General features: G+C 42.2%; 2 protein-coding genes across 2 annotated transcripts; both read right to left on the bottom strand.

The window, feature by feature from the left end:
• Positions 1–275: 275 nt before the first annotated feature.
• LOC117755010 (taste receptor type 2 member 8-like) lies at positions 276–2,083 on the bottom strand. The gene has a single exon (XM_034574445.1). The coding sequence runs from the start codon at positions 1,283–1,285 to the stop codon at positions 332–334; it is 954 nt and encodes a 317-aa protein (XP_034430336.1). The 5' UTR covers positions 1,286–2,083; the 3' UTR covers positions 276–331.
• Positions 2,084–3,369: 1,286 nt separating this feature from the next.
• On the bottom strand, positions 3,370–15,434 carry heg1 (heart development protein with EGF-like domains 1). Its single transcript, XM_034574444.1, has 15 exons — positions 14,948–15,434; positions 10,086–10,241; positions 8,471–9,371; positions 7,637–8,130; positions 7,103–7,216; positions 6,766–6,888; positions 6,569–6,672; positions 6,410–6,465; positions 6,052–6,212; positions 5,101–5,235; positions 4,432–4,474; positions 4,295–4,332; positions 4,094–4,181; positions 3,799–3,976; positions 3,370–3,614 (listed from the first exon to the last, which is right to left on the bottom strand). Exons 1-15 carry the CDS (start codon positions 15,222–15,224, stop codon positions 3,471–3,473), a joined length of 3,012 nt encoding a protein of 1,003 aa, XP_034430335.1. The 5' UTR covers positions 15,225–15,434; the 3' UTR covers positions 3,370–3,470.
• Positions 15,435–15,488: the final 54 nt, after the last annotated feature.

The raw sequence follows: 15,488 nt of genomic DNA, 5'->3' as shown, positions 1-15,488 counted from the left end.
TCAGATAAAATAAGATGAAACAAGATGAGAATAAACAAGATAAAATGAGATGAGATCAAATAAAATGAGATTAAACAAGGTAGGATTAAATACAAAATCAGAATTCCTTATTTCTTACAAGCTTCGTCGTCAGCATTCATTCATATAGATTTGAGGGTAATAACATTTGTTAAAGTAATCTATTCTACATTAATCTATTCTATTCTATTTCTAAATAAGCAAACCAATGGACTGCGGTGAAAACACAACCTTCAAATTAAATCCTCAACCTGATCAGACACCCAATAATCACTATGACATTTGGACATCAACAGTTAAGAGTATTAGATATTTAACCCGATGTCAGCTGGCCATCGCCTGTTACCACGCCAACTTTACACAGTGCTTTGAGTGCCGTCCACATTCTGACTGCCCTTTGCCTGAATACAGCCTGACCGATCCCCAGGTTGACCGTGGTGCCTGATATGAACAGTGAGGTGACAGTGAAAAGGGCCCAGTAACCTAAGAAAAAGTTCGACGAGTAGACTTCACTGAATGAGGTAAAGAGGTAGTAGATGGCATAGAGGAAGTACACGGCTCCTTGGCAGGCCCCAGTGACGGCTACTCTCATATGTCTTTGAATCCTCGGCGCGTTGAAGCAGTTGCCGCTCAGTGCCACGTTTCTCATGTGTCTGTAGAGGTAAAGGATCATTGAGAAGCTAGAAACGCTCGTGACACACAGACACACCAGGATGTAAGCCATGAAGATGTAGAAACAAACAAAGTTGAAGAAGCCCAGGTCAGAGCTACATTCTGTCCTTGTGCTGTTAGGGTAGCTCTTGAAACATTGACTTGTCACACTCGCAATGACGTTGAGCAGAAGAACCATCTGGTCGAGAAGAAAGGCCCAGATCATGAAGGACTTTATGTTCCTCTTTACCCAGATCCAAAGAGCTCGACGTGCAGGGACAATCTGGACATAGTAGTAGAAGATTAGCCGAACGTAACACATCATGCTGTTGTTCATGAAGTACAGCACCATCACCCAGGACACGGCAAACCATTTTAAGTCTTTACGGTCCTTTAACACATAATACAACAAAGGCAAAGAGACACAATAAATTATAGAGCAACAGACAAGACATTCCAGAATGGTCTTCAACGGCTGCTTGAGTTTCTGTCGGCTGTGCGACAGGGAGATCAAACAACACGCGTAGAAGATGTTCGCAGTGAGGCTGACGAAGATGAGAGGAGCATTGATCAGTACAAAAGCCTGATCACTGAGATCGAGCTGTTGACGTGCCATCGGTGCTTAAGAAAAGTCCGACGTATGAAATGTTCCCCTCTGAGTGTGCCTGTTTTATGGTCTCTTCTACACCAGTCTTTTAAAAGGGAAACCAATGTAAATGGACCATTACAGTAATACATCATGTAAACAACCATACCCAATGTGGCATAGCATGTAAATACAAACTATTACCTCTGAACACTGCAAACCAGGAGAGAGAGCTTTACTCAAAACTTAGAGCATCTGTAAAGCTCACGTACAAGCATGTTGTACTTTCTTTGCTTAATCCATTTGCATTCATACACATCGATTTCTGTCATGCACCCTGAAAATAAAACCAAGAAATTGTCGTGTAGGACTTTTGACAGTAGTTTTGTGACTGTGTTTTGTTTCTGAGGACATCAGACAGACTGTAAAGACATTCAAAAACTTTTCAAGGGTAGCGGGGGGGCTGGAGCTTATCCCAGCATGTGTGAGCCATACGTTACCTAACCAATGGGTATTTATTAACCCACAGGAAGCCAACTTGAGTGGAGCAGACACACAAAAGGCATCAACGTTTCAAGCCAGCCAGATCTTTCAGTTAACAGATACATACATTGACTTTCCTGACATCTAGCTGTGAGTAATCATTTATCTTTACCTCCCTTAATATGTAACTTGGACGCCATGTTCAGCTACGATAATAGCGCTGCCTCTCTGGGCTCATGACTTCAGTAGTTTCATAAAGTGACAATAAAGCCACAATGACGTTCAAGAAATATCTGTAATAAGTAAGAATATCTTTATTATATTTTTTACTTATTTAAAATATATTTTAACTGTTGATGGTATTCTTTTGTGCCAAAATTTTAAATCTGACTTACTATTTTACCAAAAATGTAATATTTGTGGAAAATAACATTTTTACTTGTTTATTATCAGTAATTTAGATTTTAAATTATTTAACAATATGAATTAAAGTTCTTAAAGTTACAACTCAAACTGTGTCAACAACAGAATAAAAATGTGAATGATTCAAAAGACTTTCAAAGATAATTTCATTAGAGACAAAATGCTCTGATATATTTTTTATTTAAATAAGCACGTCTGACTAAAACGCCAGAGTCAACAGATCATAAAAACACATATCATAAAAAATACATAAAAATAGCACTTCATCAGAGATATCTAATTATTATACACCTTTACATTCAAACACTTAAAAACATTCTGGTATACAGTTCATTATTCCTCACACACACACAATCATCAATACTTAGAGGACATACGCGAGCACACACACACACACACACACACACACGCATTTAAAGCAACATATTTTCCCCCTCCAGTCAGTGTGTATGAATGAGATGTTCACCAGCTACATATACAGGATATCAACATACAGGGAATAAATAAACATCATTATCAGATCAGGAAGTCGATCCTCACGTTACGCTGGTGTAAAAATGAACTTACAACCTTCAGTGGTTTGTTATTATCATGTTCCATCAATATGAAGAAACGGATCATTTCCATACGACAGCAGTGGCACGCACATATTCATATTTCAGCACTTAAAGGACCATACATCATCAATGTTATTTTTGCATGTTCTGGTCTATTTGGGACACATCACATATAGTTTATAATACTGCTGTTTTGAATAGAATGTAAATGTGTTTTTCCAGATTCCTCACACACATATTTCTGTGCACAGTTGATAAACAAAGTTAAATTTCTATTTCTTTTACTTTCAATTGTGCATTTACGCATTTTTCATAGGTCTGCAAAATTGTTTTTCTTGACAAATGAGAATCAGTGGCTTCCTGGAGGACAGGAAAACACATGACACCACCTTTAACGCCACAGCGGTAATGTAAAGTACATGCAAGTTGAAGTAAGTGAGGTAAAACATGCAAAAACACTGAATTCATCACAAACTTACTTTTACTTGCAAACATGTGTATTTCTCTCACACACACACACACACACACACACACACACACACACACACACACACACACACACACACACAGTCACTCACTCACTCAAACACAGACATTTACATAATTAATGTGCAACCCTGAATGCAGATGGTCAAATGGGTTTTTAAAAACAGTGAAGCTAACACACGAGCGTCTTCACTGTGAAAACCATCATGACACATCACAGTATGAGAGACGGTGAGTTTTCCGTGTGTGTGTTTCAGGAGGAGCAGTTAGAAGTAGTCTCTTCTTCGTGAATCATCACTAATGAAGGAGGGGTTCCACTGGGCGGGGTAGATGCAGGAGTGGCGAGAGCCCGGCAGACCTGTGAACGGGTACAGGCCGTTTCTCTCCAGGTCCGAGTTACGCAACGCGGGCTGAGGGGATGGATACAAAGAGAGAGAAAATCAACATGTTTTTCATTAACAGATTCCTCTTGTCAGGTAGAGTTACTCATCAGTCTTATCCAAACACACAAAACGAAACCCCAACTCGAGCGAGAAAGACAAATCTAGGAACATGACAATTTAATAAGAGATTGTGTATTTTAGGTCTCCTTACAGAATAGTAAATGTCAGTCATCTGCAGCAGGTTCTTGGTGCTGCCGTTCTCTTGCATCTCGATCGTCTCTCGGCCCCACTCCATGGATATGCGGTTATTTTTGGGGAAGTCAGCGTAAGGGGACATCTGCAGATCTCCACTCTTGAAGATGATCTTGTTAATGTCATTCTTATCTTTCCTGGGAGATAAAAACATGACTTGGCTTAACTTTTGTGGAGCTGTCAGGCATTCTACGGTTGACATAAATAGCAAAACAGGGACAAAGTTCTAATGCAAACAATATCTGCAGACTTACCTGCAGCAAGTGACAGTGAGAGCGATGATGAGGATGAGGAGCATAGCGCCCCCTGCAGGTGATACCACAATTGCGATCAGCTTGTAAACTGCAACATCAAATAACCAGATACAGTATTAAATACTACACATAAAAAATCAACGCACACAACGATCACACGATGAGAAAATAAATGAAATGTCAGTTTTTTCAGTAACTTACAATTTCCACAGTTGAATCCTCCAAATCCAAACGTGCACCTGAAAGCAGAGACAGAATCTGCAGTGAGAATATGATCCTAAATCTTTTAATCTAACCTCTGATACTGTAGGTAGAAAAAAAAATTGAGCCAAACTTACAGGACACAGGTGCCGTTTTCCAGCTTGTAGCCATCCCCACAATCTGGAAATAAACATGTTGTTCAGAAAAAAATCCAATTACAGTTTCCTTTACGGGCTACAAAGGCCAAAAGTGTTTTACTGTTATTAAGTGTTCTTAATTTGTATGAATCTACTTTTCCCTCAGTATTTTGTTTTAGTCAGGAAGGAAACATTTACTTTTCTGTTATATATATATAACAGAAAAGGAAACGTTTAATAACATTTTAATTGTATAAAATTATCTGTTTTATATTTTGTCTGCTTTTGCAGTCAAGGCTCCTCAGCTCCAGGCCCGAAGATCTGAGGCTTGCAGAATCAATGACATCTTTTAAATTACTTCTTAAAACATATATTTTTGTTATCTTTTGTTAGTTTTAATAAACAATTGTTTTGACAGTAGTTATTTTTATTGTTATTGTTTTACTGCTGTGTTTTGATGTTTTAACACTACATCAATTTACTCCCCAATCTTGTTTCCCTCAGTCCTGAAAATGTTTATCCTGTTTCAACCTTGTAATGCACTTTGTAACCATATTTTGAAAAGTTATATTTAAATAGAGTTTATTATTTTTACTATTATTATTAGTTGTAGTAGTAGTAGTAGTCGTAGTATCAGCAGAAACCAGGAGAGAGAAAAAGTGAGCTTACCGAGACAGGACAAGTCCTCAGGATTGTGTTTGTAGTATCCTTGAAGACACTGGCAGTACGCTGTGCCTCCGCTGTCTGTGCACGTGGAGCGCTCGGTGTCACACTGAGCCTTCTGAGCCACACACAGACTCTCCACTGGAACGCAACGTGGACAGAGTTAGTACCGACACAGGAATCCGATCTTAAACTGGACAACACGGGATGTCCCAAGAAGATGGAAAACACCAAACATTTACTTTGTCATATCCCATCGATGTTGCAACAGGGTAGACATATTGTCTCAGTTACTTTACTGCTATTGTTTGTTCTTTAAATACTTACTACTTCAACTTGTGTTTACTGATATTTTATTGAAGAACTATATTTTATACTTCTTTTGCTTATATTTTACTATATAGTTGCTTATTACTTTAATAATTGTATATTTCTTTTAGTAAATATTTAAAACAGGCACAATTTGATTTCAGGATTGACCTTTTTGTAATGTTGTGCTTGCACAAGGACAATAAAGTTCTTGAATGTTGAATTCATGTGTACGGTTCAGTTCCCTGCCTTTCCCTCAATTCACTATCAGGTTTCATCTCAAGAAGAGACCATAATATATTAACCCACCAGCCATGGGTACTTTGAAAGACACTATATTAATCCAAGTTATTATTTATGATATTGAACGGTTGTCTATTAGTGCTATTATAGAATTCCCTGTAGCATGAAGGTGAAGGGAAGTACAGCAGCTGTTTTATTGCTTTAACTGTGTAATATTTTCACGAATCTATCATGGCACCTTTCACAGGGGACATTTTACAGCTGCATTCTGCCCTCTAGTGGCTCTGAACATGTTTTTAACTTTGATAGTGGGGCCCCAATCCTGTTTACAGGAGGAAATAGTATTTAAACTAGAAATAATCATTATTATGTTGTTTACAATGTGGCTGTGGTGGTTCTGTTTACCGGTATAAGTGAATTGGCGGTTCAGGACCATACGGCAGTGCGCCATGGAAGAGCTGCAGTTGCTCAGAGACATCTGGATGCTGTTGTAGACTTCAGCGCTCGTCACGTCGGTGGAGATGGAAAACATGTTGACAGCAAAGATACGAAGCCCGTCCTCTTCTCTGCAGGAGGAGAGCAGAGGTCAGCACAGACGTCGACACTGACAAAATGTTCAGGTTGTATCAGTTAGACTAAAACATTTTGCAGTTCTGACATAGAAATTCAGCTTTTTTTCTCTTGTACCAATGATTTGTTTTAAAAATACATCGACAAACAATAAAAAAAAGACATGAATCGTAAGGTTTATCGAAGAACTCACTTCTTACTCAGAGTCGAGCGGCTGTAGCCTTGAAGGACTGACAACGACGCATTGAGCTGCAGTGACGACAGGAAGAGAGTGTGTGTGAGTTACTTAGTCATTCAGATTTTCTCAGAAATGAGCAGAGAGGAAGATGCAGTGACGTGGACTGCCGCTCACCAGCTGAATAATCTCCCTCTGGATCTCATGCATGGTGGAGCTCTTCAAGATTACAGGGTCTTGTGGCAGCCTGTTGAAGCTGAACGTTCCCAGAAATGTCTTTGCTGTGAATAAAAATCAGAAGCAAAGAAGTTTGAGAAAATAACTCAGCTAAAAAAATTATAGTCAGTATGTATGTGTATATACAGGGATCTTACCTCTGGTGCAGGTGCGTCCGTCCTCGAGGTCGAAGCCGAGCGCACATTCGCAGCTGAAGGAGCCTCGTGTGTTCACGCACCTGGAGCCAACCGGGCAGGGGTCCCTCTCACATTCATCCATATCTGGGCACACAGAACAAAAAGCTATTACAATAACACACCCACTGAATCCATAGAGCTTAGACCTAATCTTTGCATTCCACACTGTTCATCAGGATGAAATACGTATATCTGGAAATTTCATGCTTGGATGCACAGAGACGAAAAACTTAAAGCCGCTTGAAACAACATTGTTATCGAGAGTCAGGAAAAAGAAGAGGAGAGAAGAGAAGCTCACCCTGGTTGCAGGTCGGTCCTGTCCACGCCTGCTGACATTGACAGGTGAACTGATGCCTTTTGTAGCTCACACACATCCCTCCGTTCAAACAAGGGTTTGACATACAGGGGTTTCCTGGAGGACAGACGGGAGAGCAGACATTTTAACATGAAATAGATGCAACTGAACCTTTGAAAATGATCTTATTCTTATTATGTCTTATTATTCTCATGATGTAAAATGTTTGTGATGCCCATTTCCATGCCAGACCTCATTTTAGTACATTTATATTTTTGGAATAGGTGAGATTTATTTGCATGGTGCAGTAGCTGGACAAAAGTGTTCATTAATTAATAAAAGCTCTATACCTAAATAGACCACAACCTTTACAAATGTGATTATTTATTATTTACTATTTGTGTCAAAATGGCTGCTGTGAAAAAGGATTATTATCAGTTTCCATAACCGAAGAAAAGAGAGTCTGACTACCAACCTTGCTTTAAAAGCAGCATGCCAATAATTGCTATTTACAGTGAAAAAAGAGAGTGAACTCACTTGGTGGTGGTGGTGGCGGTGCCTTGGTGGGTTGGATGTCAGTGGGTGACGTAGTAACCACCAGCTCTGTGGTCCCCCTCTCACTCGGTCTCCCGGTGGTGTGCAGGACCTCTGTGCTTCTGGTCGGGGTGCTGTGGGTGATGGGCGTGGTGACATACTGGTCGTGAGAGGTGGTACCTCCCAGAGTGCCCGTTTCTATCTGCAGGGTGGTGCCTTTTGTGGGGTTAGCACTCTCTGTTGAGGGACCCTGGGTTTGGCTCGTTGACGCACGGCGAGTTGTGTGCCGTGCTGTGGTCTGCAGGGCTGGGGTGGAGGCTGTGGTGGGGGGTGTGGTGTAAGTGACGGTGGCCTCGGTGAGTAACTCTGACGTCGTGCTGCTGCTGGTGCTGGTGCTGCTGAAACGGGAGGATGAGGTCGCTGGTAGAGGAGGGCTGCTGGTGGATGTGGTGGAGGAGGCGAAGGCTTTAAAAGTATCTTCTTCTGTTATCTGTGATCTGTTGATGAGAAAATAAATAAATCAGTTTCTCACTGACTCCTGACAACAACTAAGAACGTCTTCATTACTACAGCCTAGTTCATCGGAGGACTGACACAACAACTTCTCAGAAACTTAAAACTCTAATAGAGCTGAAGTTCTCTGTTAAAACTTTAAAAAAAATACTATAATTAAACTTGTTTTTTGAGCTGTAAACTAAATTATATGACTGTTCTTTCATGAAATACATGAATGCTCATTTTAATATAAAAATGTAAAAAACAGGGCTCATAACACCACCTAGTGTTCAGTCATGTATCTTTCCTTGAATTATTTACAAAGTGTAATAAACAATGTACCTTTCTGTGACAGTAACAGGTGAAGTGTTGAGAGAGACTTCAGTAACCAGCACTGGAGTGTCTGTCAGAAAGTCATCCATATCATGTGTATTGCTTCTGACTGTAGGAGGCGCTGTTGTCAGACCCGGGCCCATAGTCTCCTCTCTGGTCTGGGATGACAGCCCCTCGGTGCCCTCCTGGTTCAGAGTGCTGAAGCTCTGCGAGGCCTCGGTGGAGCTTCCCACATCAGATACCGTCTCCACCTCTGTCCCTGAGATGCTGGTCGGACCTCCTGTGGCTGAGGTGACAGGAGGCGTGGAGGAAACTGTTACGTCTGATTGGTCAGTGCTGAGCTCTGTCACACTGAGAGGCGGCGTCGAGTCGGAGGTCTCCTCAGACTCTGATGTTTGTTGATGCCAGGTGGCGTTTGGTGGTTGAGTTAAACTCTGGGTTCCCCTGGACCCTTCTGGGCTCCCAGTCTCTGAAAACGTCCCCTTGAAGGACTGGGTCATGTGTTCGTCTGTTGCGTCCCTGCTGTCAGTCCGAGTGGATGGGGCGCTGTGGGTGTAGTCCTCAGTCTCTGTGGCCCGAGCCGGAACACCCCAGGTAGAGGGGGGCTGATAGGAGTTGGAATCCTCTGTGAATGCAGAGGAGGTGCTGTTGTTAGAGGAGGAGGTGACGGACAGCAGGGTCCTCTCCCTTCCTCGGCTGTTGGCCGAGGAAGTGTAGGTGCGGTCGGTGTGGATGGCTGTCTGCGACGCCAAGGCTGTGGCGTCTCGCAGCCGCAGAGTGGTGTCTGGGTGGTCCTGGGGCAGGCTGGCGTCCTCTGTCAACGTCCAGGATCTGGCCTTCCAGGACACAGGGTGGGAGACGCTGGGCACCAGGTCTGTGATACCTAAGTCCTTCCAGCCACTGCTGCTGCCGCTGCTACTGATGCTGCCGCTGCTAATACTACTGATGCTGCTGCTGCTACCGCTGCTACTGCCGCTGCTAATGCTACTGATGCTGCTGCCGCTGCTACTGCTGCTGCCGCTGCTAATGCTACTGATGCTGCTGCTGCTGCCGCTGCTGCTGCTGCTGCCGCTGCTGATGCTGCCGCTGCTACTGCTGCTGCTGCTACCGCTGCTGCTGCCGCTGCCACTGCTAGTGCTGCTACCGCTGCTGCTGCCGCTGCTGATGCTGCTGCTGCCACTGCTAGTGCTGCTACCGCTGCTGCTGCTGCTGCCGCTGCTGCTGCTGCTGCCGCTGCTGCTGCTGCTGCTGCCGCTGCTGATGCTGCTGCTGCTGCTGCCACTGCTAGTGCTGCTACTGCTGCTGCTACTGCTGCTGCCGCTGCTGCCACTGCTGATGCTGCTGCTGCTGCCGCTGCTGATGCTGCTGCTGCCACTGCTAGTGCTGCTGCCGCTGCTGCTGCTGCTGCCACTGCTAGTGCTGCTGCTGCTGCTGCCACTGCTAGTGCTGCTGCTGCTGCTGCCGCTGCCGCTGCTGCTACTGCCACTGCTGATGCTGATGCTGCTGCTGCTGCTGCTGCCGCTGCTGATGCTGCTGCTGCCACTGCTAGTGCTGCTGCCGCTGCCGCTGCTGATGCTGCTGCTGCCACTGCTAGTGCTGCTGCTGCTGCTGCCACTGCTAGTGCTGCTGCTGCTGCTGCCGCTGCCGCTGCTGCTACTGCTGCCGCTGCTGCTGGCCTCAGTGGTGGCTACAACAAGGGTGGAGGAGAGCGGCTCAGTAGAAAGATTGATCTCTAGTGATCTGCTGCTCGTTTCTGTGAAGGTTTGTGTCTCCTCCGTGTCTGTGGGGAAACAAAACAATGTTCTAAATGAAAAGTTCTCATCTTCAGACAAGAAGAACAACTGTGGCCTGTTATTACAACTTCACAGTATTAGGGCACAGTCACACATACCTGAATGCAAAGGGAATATAACAGGTCAAAGTTTAACTCCACGTGAAGCCATGCTACTCATTTCCTGCGCCATAAGAAGCAAATGTTTTATTCTATTGCTATCTTACAGTCAACTTGAATACAGTAGGAACGTTGCATTGGCTTCCTGTTTGTTTTGGCAATGATTTTAAGATTTTATTGATGACATTTAGATCTTTACACAAGCTGTGTGCATCAAGGATTTACAATATCCCCATGAGCCTGCATGCCATCTTAGATCAGGTGGTAGTGTTGTCTGGTGTTTCGAAGATTGGTGACTGTCATGCTTTTGCAGTACGGACCAAACTCTGGAATAAATTGTACCAGCTGAGATCAGATATGCTACATCTGTTCCTGCTTTCACACCCTTTTCAACTATGGGTGATTAAATTAAATTTACTGGTTAATTTTATTTATTTTATTTTTATTAATTATTTGAATTTTAGTTTTTATTTAGTTTTATCGACGGTTTATTGTTTCATGCTCTTGTAAAGCACTTTATAATGTCGCTCCGAAAAGTGCTAGTATATAAATAAAGCTTATTATTATTATCATTATTATTATTGTTGTTATTATTATTTTAGGTGAATGTTTGTACTGGGAATCTACACTCTTAATATTTTCTCTTCAGTCTGTTTTCTTCCAGCTTTCTCATCACAAATTAAAATTACAAACTGTCAAAAGATTCACTTCCACATGCTGTGGCCAACAGAGGGCGCTGACCCTGCAGACTGTGTGCAGCCTGCAGAATTGGGGGTGGGGGGGGGGGGGGGGGAATACTGTGAGGTGCTGTAGTTTGCTGCAGGGGCAATAATTTTTGGGTGGAGAACAACTGGCAGCCGAGCTCGTCTGCTCTAACAAAGGCTTTATGTCCTAAATATGGCGGTGACGGTCCCCACTGGGAATCGGCCATTTCCTTCCTAAAGCTGAGCGAGCACAAGGCGCTGGCAGAAAACTGTCACCATGGATCTGGGCGTGGGTTCACGTTCATTGTGTGTTTTTATTGTTCTTTAGGTCGTATTAACAAAACCACACATTTCCAGAAGTGAAATGTCAAGAAAGGTATGAGGTTATAAAGTTGAGATTGTTGCTTTATTTTGACATTAACATTTGACAGTGAAGCAGAAATCGTGGAGAGAGAGCCCTGTTTGTCTTGTCCCCTGTCAGATTCAGTCTGGGGGTACTGACATTAAATTAAATTAATCTGTGGCAACCTGCCCTGAAAATGGTTTTGAACTCGCTACTTTAAAGCGGCATTAATTATCCTTTGTTCACTTGGGGGAGAAGAACAAACTGAGAATGCAACACATTATCACTTTTATCACTTTTTAAGTTGATTATAGTATCTTTGCATGTTTTCAACTAGTTACACATCCAGTAAACACAAGCTAGCAGTAGCCTTTCATGTAGAGATTATGTGCATATGACAAGATTAAATCCCAATATTTACCCCCTGTTAGCTCCATTTTGGTCTCCACCAACTCCTTAATAAAATGTCTGACTTTTTATTAACTTTGAACTGAACTTTGTTTTGAAGCAAATTTATAATTTTGTCTAAATACTGTTTGTTGCTGAGCAGGTGGAGTACAGAGGGGTTTATCAAAGTTTTTGTCAGTTAAAAAAATTCAATGAAAATAAAAAATAAACCAAACATCTGTTTGCTGAAAGACGCCAAAAACTTGGTGGTGGTGCTAATCGGAACTACTGATTTGGATGATAATTATTATGCATTGCAGAGCTCAACTGATTCAGTTGGCTGATAAAAATTGGCCGATAAATACATATTTTGGAGAGTAAACGTCAACAATGCAGAAACGGTGTGCATTTATATTAAAATTGTATTTGAAAGAATTCTGTATATTTCCTTGATTAAACATTTATATATTTGGTTGTATTTATGTTTTTTTTGTATTTATAGTTATTTATATGTTTATGGCTACACTGTAAAATGTCAAGCCTCAACTAACTTAAATATCAGCATCACCATTGGCCCTAAAATATCCCTATTGGTCAGGATGTAATGAAGGGGCATAGGATCCGTTGTTGACATCAAGATATAACTTAGTTATAACAAAGATGAGCTGTATCTCTCTGACCTAAAGCCTTTTCTAAGCACACCCCTGATGCTGTGCTGTGTGACAGCACTCTATGTGTCTGATCCCCAGGACTGGAGCAACAACAGTGGGAGCTGGACACCTCTTGACATCCACCACAGTGACCAGCAGCCACCATCCAATACCAATGGAGGGATGGAGTTCAAGTGTCACAACAGCTCATCTACTGGGAGTGTTATAGGGAGAACTGGGCCACCAGACTCGATCGTTCTCTCTCACTTCCTCCGCATGTGTCTCTCTCATTATTTCATTTTCTCTCTTTGGATCCAGCAGAACTCAGACTGGAACGTGGTGTTGGCAGCGAGTGAAGGACACTCCCAGATTCTCTGCTGTTTATCGCTCAGCTCTCAACTCTTAACACAGTTGTCACTGTGAGGATTTTTTCCACATCTGTCATACTTCATAAATACTGTGGCTTGGCATTGTAGGTATATGCAGTATGTTCCAACACAGTAATGAAAACAGCTGATTGAAGGAGGTAGCAGTGTTTTGAATATTTAATGTTTTATTTACAAAAGGCCAAATAGGAGATTTAGATGAGGATTTTTACTATTGTCAAGTATCTAAGGTTGATTCACAGCTCAGTTAGTGAACCTGAATGACTGGATCAAGGCAGGAAAGCTGGACTGGGGTCAAATCTGAGTGATTTATTTCCACTTGTCATTCCTTAGGAGCATCTTCAGTTATTTTCCCTCGTGGATCTTTAACCATTTCACAAGGTTTATGGTAGTTTATATGTATTACTATAAAAGAAAAGTACTGTGGTTTTTACCTGAACTGAGCTCATTGGTGGACTCTACTGAACTCTACCGTCCTGCATACTGCACGTTGTAAGCCAACCTAACCATGCTGTGTTAAAAAAGCAGAGGTTTGAATGATCCATGCAGGTTTCCATACACCTTATCAACATCTGCATGAGCTGGTGATCAAATCTCAAACACTTCACCCCTCCATCGGCACAGTGGTGAGTAGATGATGAGTGAATTTTCATGTTTCGGTGGACTTTAAGGTGGATTTACCCTCCTCTTTACCAGAACCACAGGTGTAAACATACAGTAAGAGCCTTAAAACACTTTTTACACTGAAGTAGAAGTGAAACAATTACACAAGGAAAACTAGTAATGGACAGAAAGAAATTATAACAAATCCATCCATCCATTATCACACCGCTCCGAGGCGTTGTGATAAATAATCATACTAATTTCCTTATTTAAGTCATTTTTAAAGCAGAAATACGAAAAAGCAATTAAGAGAGAATAAAAGATTGAATCTCTAATGGGAATAATGGTTGGTTCCAGCCTTTTAATGAGGCAAACAAGACCAACAAGTAAAGCGCCTGTCTTCACTGTGGATACAAGCAGTGACTTCACTCTTAATGTTGACAAGATAGGGCTGAACAATGTGGTCGATAACGATAATTATTATCTATGTCACATTATTATGTCTTTTAAAGTTTAAAGACTGGTTTTTGCTCCTGAGTTAAGGTTGTGGTTTAAAAATCTGAGGTATATCCATTATATGTTAAGGGATAAATCATGATTATTATTTAACCTTTGTTATATTGCTATGGAAATTACATTGCAATGATTATTGATTGATTATTGATAGTTTTATTGCACATCTCCACCTGTTATCATAAATTAACTTTATTGTTCTCAGTGTTACAGCTTATTTTAATGTGTTGAGAGTGAAAGTAAATATATGATCCAGCCATTCACATGTGGGACAGTAGGTAAAGACCATAGACTGTTTATAAAAAGGTTAAGACAGTGGACTGTTTATATAAAGTTTAGGACAGTGGAGTGTTTATATAAAGGTAAAGACAGGGGACTGTTTATAAAAAGTTTAGGACAGTGGATTGTTTATATAAAGTTTAGGACAGTGGAGTGTTAATATAAAGTTTAGGACAGTGGAGTGTTAATATAAAGTTTAGGACAGTGGACTGTTAATATAAAGTTTAGGACAGTGGTTTGTTAATATAAAGTTTAGGACAGTGGTTTGTTAATATAAAGTTTAGGACAGTGGTTTGTTAATATAAAGTTTAGGACAGTGGTTTGTTAATACAAAGTTAAGGACAGTGGATTGTTAATATAAAGTTTAGGACAGTGGTTTGTTAATACAAAGTTAAGGACAGTGGAGTGTTTATATAAAGTTTAGGACAGTGGACAGTTAATATAAAGTTTAAGACAGTGGATTGTTAATATAAAGTTTAGGACAGTGGACTGTTTATAAAAAGTTTAGGACAGTGGAGTGTTAATATAAAGTTTAGGACAGTGGTTTGTTAATATAAAGTTTAGGACAGTGGAGTGTTAATATAAAGTTTAGGACAGTGGAGTGTTAATATAAAGTTTAGGACAGTGGACTGTTTATAAAAAGTTTAGGACAGTGGTGTTAATATAAAGTCAGTGGACTAACATCATGAGGTGCACTTGCCGCAGCAGGCCTCAGTGACTAGTGTCTTACCGAAGTTTCCCCCCGCAGCAGCAGCAGCAGCAGCAGCAGCAGCGGTGTGTGTGAGCAGGTTCCTCTGTGATGGGGATAAACTCTCGCTGGAGTATGAACTTGAAGTCGCGTTGTTTAACACGCTGCTCAGTTCATCCGCCGAGGTTGAGTGATACGATCCGGGATCCGAGCTGTTGCTGGCGGGGGTCCCTGCCCCGAGGGGCCGCGGCAGACCCAGCAGCAGCAGCGACAGAGACAGAGACAGCCCGAGGACGTGATTCAAAAACCACGTTTCCATGATTCTCAAGACCGCAACACAGTCGCCGATAGTATCCGCGAAGTCGAGTGAATGCCGGGGTGGTCTCCCGGGGACAGCATGAGAGGAGCGGGTCGGCTTTTGGTGAAGTTCGCTGAGAATGGGGATAAATCCTGGTGGAGGTCCGGAGGAGAGGAGCTGGTGCTCGGAGGCGGACAGCGCGGGGAGCGGGAGATAAGAGAGCCGAGGCAGCAGCCTGTTATCACGGCGGAGGAGCCCGGGCTCCTCCCCCTCCTGCTGCTGCTG

Source organism: Hippoglossus hippoglossus, chromosome 21 (genome assembly GCF_009819705.1).
Source record: "Hippoglossus hippoglossus isolate fHipHip1 chromosome 21, fHipHip1.pri, whole genome shotgun sequence".
In the NCBI taxonomy this organism is placed as follows: Eukaryota; Metazoa; Chordata; class Actinopteri; order Pleuronectiformes; family Pleuronectidae; genus Hippoglossus; species Hippoglossus hippoglossus.
The sequence above is the reverse complement of the archived record's forward strand: the minus strand, read 5'-3'. Positions and strand labels throughout refer to the sequence as shown.